This window comes from Neurospora crassa, linkage group VI, assembly GCF_000182925.2.
Source record: "Neurospora crassa OR74A linkage group VI, whole genome shotgun sequence".
Taxonomy (NCBI): domain Eukaryota; kingdom Fungi; phylum Ascomycota; class Sordariomycetes; order Sordariales; family Sordariaceae; genus Neurospora; species Neurospora crassa.
Window position 1 is genome coordinate 1,273,912 of NC_026506.1, and position 10,579 is coordinate 1,284,490.

Below are 10,579 nucleotides of genomic sequence, written 5' to 3' on the forward strand. Positions count from 1 at the left end.
GTCATTGGTTACTTTGGTTACTGATCACCTCCCAGCCTGAACCTCCGGCCTACAAGTACTAGCTCCGGGCCTCCGGTCTCTGAGGACCCGACCCGACCAACCGGCCGGGCTTAACCACTATTATTAGGTACTTTTTGGGAATCTGCCTTACCCTTCGATAACATGATAATGAATTCAGCGGAATGGCAAATTGTTTTCTCGCCAATTTCCATGATTTCTACTCAAAATGGTCTCAGAAAATGCTCGTGGTTTCATATAAAACTCGGGAAATTGCACAGTGAGCAGATGGATGTGCGTTCTGAATCTATTGTTCCAAATGGTCTTTCGAGTGTCTCTATCTAGGAGTTTCAGAGTACCGCCCTTGCTAAGAATCTCACACACGAATGTCCTCCGAGCGGGGCCAAGACATGATGAAGTGCCTGGACATTACCCGCATGTGGTGTCTATTGGGCCTTTTTCGGGGTAGGGAGTTCGGTGAGCTTGGTGACGAGCTTGAGGATCTGCGTTGAGTGCTGGTAAGTATTTCTGGTCACGGTAGTGGGATATCGTATGTACCATGTGCTTGAAGGGAGACTTACGAGGTCAAAATCAGCTTTGAGGGAAGCAATGCCCTCGTTCGAGACCAGCTGCGCCGCCAATTGTTTCTTTCCATCATAGGTGAAGGCTTTTGCGCCATAAGTTCCAACAGTAACGACCGTGCTTGTCCTGACAAAGACCAGGCTAGCTAGTGACATGAGTACCGCTCTGAGTATCTCGACACGCGTGCCCTACCATGTCCCCTGAGGTTGCCATCCACTGCAGGCATTTTCGTCGACACTGTGTATCATGCCAAACAACGTCTCTAGTTGCAGACGATGTAAATTGGTCATCTGGTGGTAGGTATTCCACTCCGCCGGAGCAGTGGTCGTACTCAGTTCCCGCTCCGTTATCTTGTTCAGTAGGTTGGCAGACGCGACAGGAGTATTGAACTGACGCATAATTTTTTGTGCGTCATCGACGATCTTGGCATAAATCTGACCAGGACTAGCTTCTTGAATGTTCTTGGAGGCCATGCTGATGTGCGGCTAGAGGGAGCGTAGCTGAGTGCTTGAGAACGGGGGCAAGTAAAGGCAGTTCGTTGCTCGGAAAGGTTGTGGTGTTTATCCGATAATAAGTTGAGAAAGATGACGAAAGCTGCGAGAGGGATACTTATACGCGGGTGATGGGGTTTTAACAGCAATGGAAAGAGTTTTCGCTTCTCGAGACCGTTATTCATTCGTTCTCGATGCCATCTTACCTAGTCTTCATTGCTGTTGCGTGGCCAAGCTTCTGTATCCGGAGCTCCTAGCGTCGGGTTGCTCTGCAGTTGTCCTTCCGAGTCGGCCGTGTGGTCTCGATGTCCCTTCGTTTCCGCATCACAAACGAACACTCAAAGGTGATTGGTCGATGATGGGCCTCACACTTGAACACTGCGATGGGCCTCACGCTTGAATACTACTCTCCTTACCATCCCTTCGATCAATCGATCTGATTGGCTCCTTCATCTTGATGATTCGGTAGGATAGAGGTACCCAGGTACCAACGTAGCCGTCACCAAGTTGCAGCCGTTTTCTCAAACCGGGCTTGCACGTCAGGAATTGAGGAAACTTTGGGGAGAAAGTCTGGAAAGGGCGTTAAACGACAACAGCAAAAGAAAGAAGAGAAAAGGGCAGGAAAGGAAGGAAAGAGCAAAGAATCGAAGGGGATGAATATAAAACAAGAAAAAAAAAAGCAAGAAAAAAAGGAGGCAAATGATGGAAATATGACTACACAAATAAACACATGGACCCAAGACGAAGAAAACAGGACAAAAGTGGGGAGGGGGAAAAGGCGGAAAAAAGAGGCGCGAAAAGGGATCACAAACGGGAGAGTCGAGAGCCAGCAACAGGGATGATGAAAAAAAAAAGAAAACGAAAAGACAATCACGAAGAGTCTCGCACATTGCAGTGTTTTGACATCAATTCATTCATTGTCATTAGTCATTGCAAAACCCGCCATGTCCTCAAAAAAAAAGGCTTATCCAAACATCATGGTCCAACAACGCCTTGCCAACAGCCTAGTGTCCACCCATAATCTTACAACCTCCCATATGCATAAAGTTTGTACAAGAATCATATCGCTGCCCTCCTCCATTTTACCCACTTCTCCCAATCATAAAAGCCTAAACCCTATGGTTAATAACCTTCTCTTCCCTCTCCTCGTGGGGGTGCATCTCCTTGCTTCCATTCGTGATTTCAAGACCATCCGAACCACCCTTCTCAGGATGGTGGAAGTACTCATCATCGCGCTGCATGCGCGTGATGTAGCCAGGCGGCATCCACTTGTGCGAGTTCCACGGCTTGATGCCCGGCTCGCTGTACATGAGGTCGACGTTCTCGAGGGACAAGCTGGTGGACTCGTACAGGAAGAACCAGACCAAAAGTGCGCCCATGATGTTGGTGGCTACAAAGACGTAGCCGTAGGCATAGCCGATGCCATCGGTGGCGAGGGGGGTGAGGAAGGAGATCATGACTGTGGGGAGGTTTGTTAGTTTTTGTTGATGTATGGGGAAAAAGGGAAGGGGGAAAAATGATGAACTTACAGTTTCCAAGCCAGTTACCAGCCGTGGCAAGCGAAGCCTGCTTGGCACGGGTGCGCAGAGGGAAACTCTCGCCGATGACGACCCAAGCAATGGGACCCCAGGTGCAAGCAAAGGAAGCGATGAAGAGTGCGGCCGAGACGATCATGACAATACCCGACGCCTTGTTTTGGTCGGGTTCGAGAGCGGTGCCCATGGAAGCGAACACGGCCAGCCAAGACGCCTGCCAGATAGCACCGATGAACAGCGGCCATCTGCGTCCGAAGCGCTCGACGACCCAGAGACCGAACAGGGTTGAGAAGACGTTGACAGCGCCGAGGATGAGCTGTGTTTGAATGGGGTCCTTGATACCCGCCGACTGGAAGATGGTGGCGCCATAGTAGAAGAAGTAGTTGACGCCAGTCCACTGTTGCAGGAAGTGGATGCCGATACCCAGGAATGTGCGGTACACCTGCTTGGGAACACCGTTCTTGTTGGGGATGAAACACTCCTTCCAAGTTCCCACGGCCGCAGTCCGCTCTTTCTCCAAAACCTCCCGCATCTCCTTCATATCATCCTCCACCAGCTCGTTATGCGGGTCATGCTTCAAGCCTCTCAGTCTCGCCATCGACATGCGGGCTCCCTCCCAATCCTCCTTGGACGCCAGCCACCTTGGGCTTTCGGGGACCAACAGCACTCCCACGCCAAGCGGAAGCGAGAAAAAGATACCCAAACCAATGACGATACGCCAGGAAGCGTCCTGCTCCTGGATCTCGCGCACGCCGTAGTTGACAATGTTGGCGATGAGGATACCAAAGGTGATGAGCAGTTGGTAAGAGGCGACGACGGCACCACGGATTTCTCTAGGGGAGCACTCGGATTGGAACATGGGCACACCGACGGAGAGGGTACCGACGCCTAGACCGGCGACGAAGCGGCCCATCATCATGTGTACCCAGGAGTGCATTGCGGTGATCTGAATGATGTTGCCGATGATGAAGAGACCGACGCCGAATGTAAGGGACTTGCGGCGGCCCCACCAGGTGGCGGTGCTGTAGAGAAGTGTTGGTTAGTATTGTTGGTGTCTAGGTTGAGTGTGTTGGAGAGGGAGAGGGAGGAAAGAGGAGAGCTTACTATGATGAAGTCAAAGAACCGAGGAGTGTACCGATACTCATAAGAGATACTAGCAGTGACTGGATGATGGACTCGAATTCCTTTGATCCATCTGGTTGGGTGATCTGGCCAAATCTGTTCTTGAAGTCGCTGAATAGAAGCATGCCCGAGATCTGACCGGTGTCATAGCCGAAAAGGAAGCCTCCTATCGCGGTGACGGCACCGAGAAGGATGGCTTCGACGCCAATGTCGGCGCCATTGATTTTGATTGACCTGGTGAGCGATGCGTGTCAGTAGCTGTATAGTAGAATCTCCTCTTCGACTCTGGAAGTGAGCTTACTTTTTCCCCAGAACCATGATGGGCTCTCCTGAAAAGGATTAATGGGGGGGAATGGTATATTCAGGAATGGATGGATCACCTCAGTGAAAATCAAAAGTAAAGATTTATCCAAACAATTCCCATGTAAGGGTAAGAAAGTGTAAAGCTGAATGGAGTGAAACAGTTATGAGGATTCATCATGCGGGTTCCAGATCGACTTTATTAACAACTTTCTTTCGAGGGACCTGACTTCTGGAAACCTGCCATCGTCATATCCACTCTACCCAGGTCGTTCGCTGTCTCCCCAATCGTAGTTTACCTACGTGTCGATCCACCGGTCCCATGGGGAAGAGACCCGCTCACAAATCATGGGGATGAAGAGATACCATGGGGTTTCTCTGGGGAAACGGGGTGGCGAGGTCGGGGCACTGTGAGGGGACTGGGGGAATGGACTGGAGAGACTGGAGAAACTGGAGACGACGGAGCCATGGGGTCTTGGGGGGATCCAGAAAAGGACCGTTTACACTACAAGCGACCCTGTTCGTGCCTGTCGAGCCTGTCCTGCACTCGGACTGGTTTGGACCTGTGTCATGTTTTAACGCTTGGCATAAGTTGGCGCGCTCAGAAGAGTTTCTTGGAAGGTTGATCAATCCCTATGATGTCACAATCGGTCCTATACATCCTTGTCAGAACAAAGCCTCCATCAACTAGGGAGGCTCTGTTTCCTCTTTCGGGATGGTATTACTATACTGTGTGAGATTCCGTCAGCCGGCCGGGCTGTTGTCCGCCCAGTGTTGATTCCTCACTGGGGATGATCCTACCAGCTACACTGTGTGGCATGCCGTTGCCGGCTGGGCGCTTGTCCGCTCAACCTCTTGTTTTCTTTCTTTGAGCCGCCAAGGCTATGGTTTGTACCATATGCGATAAGTATTGGGACCTCTAATACCCCAGGTTTTCCTTTTTTGAAGAGATAACCCGAGAAAAACATGAAGATTGGAATGGCTCGTGGTTCTGTCTTCATTCTTATGCGGCTCGGCGTCTGGGGGCGTCCAGTCGCGATGCAATTAAGCCTGCCAACTTGCCAAGACCATTGGCTGTGACGTAACATGGCGCTGTCCTTAGTTTGCAGAATCCGGAGAACTGTTCCTCTGACTTCTTGGCTTCTGACATCGAGTCAGTCCATTTCAATGATGGGTGATTGTACGGTAGACTCGGCGAAAGAAAGAAAAGAAGAAGAAGAAGAAGAAGAATACGAGATGGTTTCGTTGTCACGCAACCGACTCGCGTCACCGATGCTCGTGACTGTAAAGGTTTTGCGGCGGCATGCCGAATCTCGCGATGGAATCCGAGTCAACCTGTGTCGGCCTGATGTCGGCCTTGACAAGGCTCCGAGCGGGACTACGTACCTTAGCACGACTCGTTGTTGGGAGTCGATTGCTTTTTCTTCTTTCTACGTGTCGTGTCGGTGCGTGTTGCTCTCTGGCTGGCCGGTGAGCATGCTTTCTCCAATTTTCACCAATGCTCCCCCAGCCTGGCTGGCCTTCCCCAATCCCCCGCTTTTACCCCTTATTTTCTCCGCATGGATTTTCCTGGGGAAGAGTCCATTGGCCTGAAACCCCATCACCACAAGTTGGGGGGTAGCATTGGCAGGTGGAACTGATGGACCACGTGCCTCAGGAAAGGCCCGAATGTCCAACTTGGATAATCGGGCGCCATGGGCCAAAATGGTAGTCTGCCGAGTTCGCCGAAAGTCGGGCTCGGGGATCCAAGGCTAGCCCACGGAGCAAACACCAGAACTGACGACTCGGTCCCCAGAATACAGTGTATCATGAGCCGTCAGGCTGTGTTTGGGCGCGGTACCTGATACTGTTGGGGTAAGACTATCTGACTGTGCAGGGTAAGCCCTAGTCTGCACAGTAAGTGTATTGCGACAGTAGGGCACGCCAACCCCCACATACCAGCCATCTTACACTCCTGTGTTGTGTTTGTGATGCTTGGCATGATACCTAGGGGTAGTAATCGTGGGCGTCGAGTAGGCAGGTATTAAAGGGCATCCCGCCGTACGTTGGGGATCCGCATATTCCGTGCTTCCTCACTACCTCTACGTACAATAAACCATGGTCTTCAACCAGTAGGCATGGCAGTAACAAGTATTCACAGCATTAACTTTCAACTACTTCTGGCCCTCTGATCAGTCAGACCGTCTCCTGACATCGGTTTCAGGTAATGACTGGACTGGAGTATAGCAACTTGCCACAAAACCAAAAAGAAAATCCAGGAACGCAACACGAGCGCACCAAGGATCCTTGACCTCAACCCGGATATCTCGGCAGAGGGTCCATCTAGGTTCGTTGTTTGCGGCTAGGTCATGGTGCTGAATGAATGAAAGTAGTGCAACTAGCAACCAAAAAAAAAAAAAAAAAAAAAAAAAAAAAAAAAAGAGAGGAGATGATGCGTCATCATTGCCAGCGATGTCGCTGTTCAGAGCCGAGCCTACCATGGCTCCCGCTGTAAGCTAGGCCTTATAATCGCTAGAACGGAAGCCGCTCTTCAACACATGGCAGCTTACGCTGCCCGGCTAGCTCAATCGGTAGAGCGTGAGACTCTTAATCTCAAGGTTGTGGGTTCGACCCCCACGTCGGGCTCAATTCCCGACGTTTCCATACGTCCTCTCTCTTTTTGCGATTTTCCACTTCCATGCTTTGTGATTCGTTGGTTTCTTTTTCTTCTTTTTGGAGTTGGATCTTTATTACATTCTTTGCTTATGGCACTCTTTCTTCATGTCAACAATGCGTTGACATCTCCTGCTTGATACCTTCATCAACGACAATGTGTCTTTCCAATGTACTATCATTGTTAAGAGCCCGAGTGATATAGAGGCGCAGATGCGGTGTGGATGACTTCCGTATGTCCGAGCCGGGTGTCTTACTCAGCCCGCGGACTCTCTCTCCATCGAAATGTTAGAGACACCGCAAGCTTCATCGTAGAGTTGATGCGTAGCGAGGAAGATGAATGTCAAGAAATACAGAAAGAAATCCTCCAGCACAAGCACTCGCCCAGTTCACTTCCCATCGCCTGAGGCTCTTCTGCCTGACAGCAAGACAGCATGACATACTACCATCACAAATGCCAACCCTCCCTTTTCACCGGATTTCTCTCTATCCTACTCTTCACATCCTCATGTCTCTCCGAATCTGAAAACCACTACGCTCATCTCCCGTTGCCCAACCACATAATAACCCAATTCCCCTCTCCAACCTGGCTAGAAAACATCGTCGTCCGTTCTAACGGGGACCTCCTCCTCACTGAATTTGCTCCCACCGCCAGCCTTTACCTCGTGTCCAATCCCCACACGAACCCGCACCAGTACTCATTTTCTCCCAACCGTTCGATGAGCGGATGGAAAACCATCCACACATTCGACTCCGTCCAAGGACTCGCTGGCATCGCTGAGCCAACTGAGGATTTATTCGTCGTAGTGGGTGGAAATATCACTGGCGGGGGTAATGGGACTAGCAACAATGCGAATGGGAATGGCTCCTCTCTGTTCTTTGCATGGACTATTGACTTCCGACACAACACCATTTTACAGGGTGTCACTGACGGACAGGAAGAGACGAAGCAAAATATCAACATCACCCAAATAGCCCAACTCACCTCGGCACTCCTCCCCAACGGCGTGGCGTCCATACCCGGCAACCCGGATGCTGTACTCATAGCCGATTCCTTGGCTGGCTTGGTCTGGCGGCTCGACATCCAGACTGGGTCTCACAAAGTCGCCGTCAAGGTACCGGAAATGAGTGCACCAACTAATTCCTCTGGCGGCGGCTTGGTGGGCATAAACGGAATCAAAATGCATCTGGGCTACTTGTACTGGACAAATAGCGCAACCGTCGAAATCTACAGAGTCAAGCTTGATCGGGATGGCTACCACGAAGGGAACGGGACAGCAGTTGTCGAGACTGTAGCGGATTTGAGCCCCCAAGCAACGTTTCTAGATGACTTCGCCATTGATGACGACGGAGTGGTCTGGGTAGTGACAAATTCAGACAACACGTTGCTTGCTGTTAAAGAAGGGAAGAAGGCGGTGCTGGTTGGTGGTGGAAAGACGGAGTTGACATTTGCTGGGAACACGGCTGCTGCGTTTGGGAGAGACCATAAAAGCCGGAAGACGCTTTATGTGATTACGTGTGGTGGGTTGCGGGCGCCAGTTAATGGGACGGTCACGGAGGGGGGCAAGGTGGTTGCTGTTGACACTAGTGGTTTCCGGTTGCGATGAGGTAAGAACTGGATATAATTTCCTGAAATAAGTAAATTAGGTGAGAAGAGAAATATGCGTCTAAGCAAAAGTCACCTTGATGACCTCAATGTGGTTGTTGTTCGTAAATGACAAGACCAATGTCGGTCCAGTTGGATCCAGGTAGGGGTGTTGAACACCGGCATAGACTAATCCGCCGTCGATAGGTTCGCTCTTGTATACCTGGACATCCGGGGTCCATGGTCCTTCCAGAGACTGGGCTGTTCGCAAGTACACAGAACCATCGCCTAGAGAAGGTTTCCACATTAGATTTGACACGGACAACGTCAAGAGAAGGAAGGATCGAGAAAAAAAAAAAGACTCACCAAAAGCAGACAAATGAACCAGCACATAACACTGGTAGTACTCATTCCACGCAACCTGACCTTGACCGACCGCCCACCAGACCGCCGTCTCAGCATCAAACTTCGTAAGAACCTCCGACTTCCAGCCCTGCTGACGACCCCAGAAATACTCGTACTTGTCCAGATCGAACGCGTCCTGGACCTTTACCCTGGCAAGGTAGGCGTAACTGGAGTGAGGCCATCCAGTAATCGAGTTCGGGGGGCCGCCCCAGATGTATATGTACTCAGAGCGCTCATCGCGGTAGGCACATTGGTCGCCGTATTTGGCGGTGGTGTTTGCATCCCACCAGAACCCCCTGTTGCCGAAGCGCTGGGTGACCGTGGGAGTGTCATTGATGACCTCAACCTTGGCGACACCAGCACCTAGAAGGCCGCCGGTTTCGTTGACATTCTGTCTTCGTTGTTAGCGGATCATCGCTCGTAAAGCGAGTGTGCGGAAGGTTCACCTACCACAAGGTAGTAAAGCGCAGCGGTCGCGGTCTCGGCATCAGTCTCGCAAAAACTGGTGCCACCGAAACCGCATTGGTTCGTTTCACCCCATGCCTCGTTGAAAGGGATCAGCTGTTTTTGATGCGGGACAGGATAATCATCGTTCAGGTTCAGATCCACCACGGTCAAAGGGTCATCCGTCAATAGAGAGACTGAATCTCGGACCATGCCATGGAAACCAGGAGTATCCTCAAGGAAGTTGGTGACCCCAGGCGCACACCACATGGTGTCGCCGAAAACGGCATACCATTTTCCAGCAATTTTCCCAGTGAAGCCGAGATCGCGGTGACTGGCGCTATTATTGGCGACCTGGAAGCCGAGTCTTTCGACATTGCGGACATGGAGGGGGGATTCGCCCTCGGGTTTAGTATTATCGACATCAAGATCGAGACGGTAAGACGGATGCTGATGGCGCCCGTGCGGACTGCCGGCGGGACGGCCTAACCAACATTGTGCCGGGCGTGTCAGCAAGATCAATGCAGTGACAAAGACCAGAAAAGTGTGCTGTGAACCATGAACGAGCATCTGAGTTATCTTGATCTCACTGATCTCGAAAACGCGAGTTGACTGCTGTAGTATGTAACATGGATAATGGTGGTATGTCAATCTTCATAATCATTGCCTGGCTTGGGTAGAAGAGGAGGGTTTGGGAACTAATATGGTTCATGGTCATACCATCCACGAGGGCGGGGCTTGCTTCCAACGCTAACAAATGAAGCGACGAGGATGTTGAATGGGCAAGAGATAGCTACCTCTAAGGTACTTGAGGAAGGACGTGTAAGTGAGAGGTGACACTGAGCGGGTGACGATGGACACTAAAGCAGCAGCCAGGAACATGAAACAGAACGAACTTTGGAAATGAAAGTAAAAGGTGCCGAAGAAGGAAATTGAGGAATGGGAGGAACGAAACTGAAGAGATCAGAAACGAATGTGACGATGTTCAAGTGGACGATATCGAAATCATGAAATATGTACCTTCATTACTTTGCATCCCACTTTCATGCTCCCTTGATCGTGGGAGATGTTCAGGGGTGTCTAAAGACCTGTCGTTGGCACCTTGGTCCCCCCGGAGGACCTTTTGCGATTCGTCCCTGACTTTGCGGAAGAAGCTTCGCATGGTGATTCGGTTTGAAGACTATGATGATATAGTATATTCGAACAAACTCAATCCAGCGTCGAGCAGAAACAGCAAACTCGAATTGACAAGAAACGGGTGCTTGATAACAAACTACACGACTTTATTCTTCCTGTAACATGGAAGTCTTGCCATGATCTTTTGAACCCGTTTGATTTGACCATGTTCAAATTGTCAAAGCAGACCGAGGTCTTGAAAAGTGCAAGATCCGTCCTCTCTCGGCAACAACCCCGCCATTCTCCACGGTCGGGTACGGCTGCACAATGCACGATGGAGGTTGCTGAGG

At 50.8% G+C, this 10,579-nt stretch overlaps 4 protein-coding genes and 1 non-coding gene across 5 annotated transcripts; 2 read left to right on the forward strand and 3 right to left on the reverse strand.

Annotated features, from left to right (window-relative positions):
• Positions 1-443: 443 nt before the first annotated feature.
• NCU05628 (hypothetical protein) lies at positions 444-1,052 on the reverse strand (the record flags this gene model as incomplete). Its single annotated transcript, XM_955079.1, has 3 exons — positions 444-500; positions 579-705; positions 772-1,052. The coding sequence occupies 3 exons, from the start codon at positions 1,050-1,052 to the stop codon at positions 444-446; spliced, it is 465 nt and encodes a 154-aa protein (XP_960172.1).
• A 915-nt stretch (positions 1,053-1,967) lies between these two features.
• Positions 1,968-4,219, reverse strand: NCU05627 (high affinity glucose transporter ght1). The gene is made up of 4 exons (XM_955078.3): positions 4,029-4,219; positions 3,710-3,961; positions 2,600-3,627; positions 1,968-2,529 (listed from the first exon to the last, which is right to left on the reverse strand). Exons 1-4 carry the CDS (start codon positions 4,043-4,045, stop codon positions 2,180-2,182), a joined length of 1,647 nt encoding a protein of 548 aa, XP_960171.3. The 5' UTR covers positions 4,046-4,219; the 3' UTR covers positions 1,968-2,179.
• Positions 4,220-6,579: 2,360 nt separating this feature from the next.
• NCU15373 lies at positions 6,580-6,652 on the forward strand. The gene has a single exon. It is a non-coding gene; the product is annotated as a tRNA-Lys (tRNA).
• A 461-nt stretch (positions 6,653-7,113) lies between these two features.
• NCU05626 (hypothetical protein) lies at positions 7,114-8,286 on the forward strand (the record flags this gene model as incomplete). Its single annotated transcript, XM_955077.2, has 1 exon — positions 7,114-8,286. One exon carries the CDS (start codon positions 7,114-7,116, stop codon positions 8,284-8,286), a length of 1,173 nt encoding a protein of 390 aa, XP_960170.2.
• On the reverse strand, positions 8,254-10,449 carry NCU05625 (hypothetical protein). Its single transcript, XM_955076.2, has 4 exons — positions 10,134-10,449; positions 9,120-9,598; positions 8,631-9,060; positions 8,254-8,552 (listed from the first exon to the last, which is right to left on the reverse strand). Exons 1-4 carry the CDS (start codon positions 10,273-10,275, stop codon positions 8,347-8,349), a joined length of 1,257 nt encoding a protein of 418 aa, XP_960169.2. The 5' UTR covers positions 10,276-10,449; the 3' UTR covers positions 8,254-8,346.
• Between the last annotated feature and the right edge of the window lie 130 nt (positions 10,450-10,579).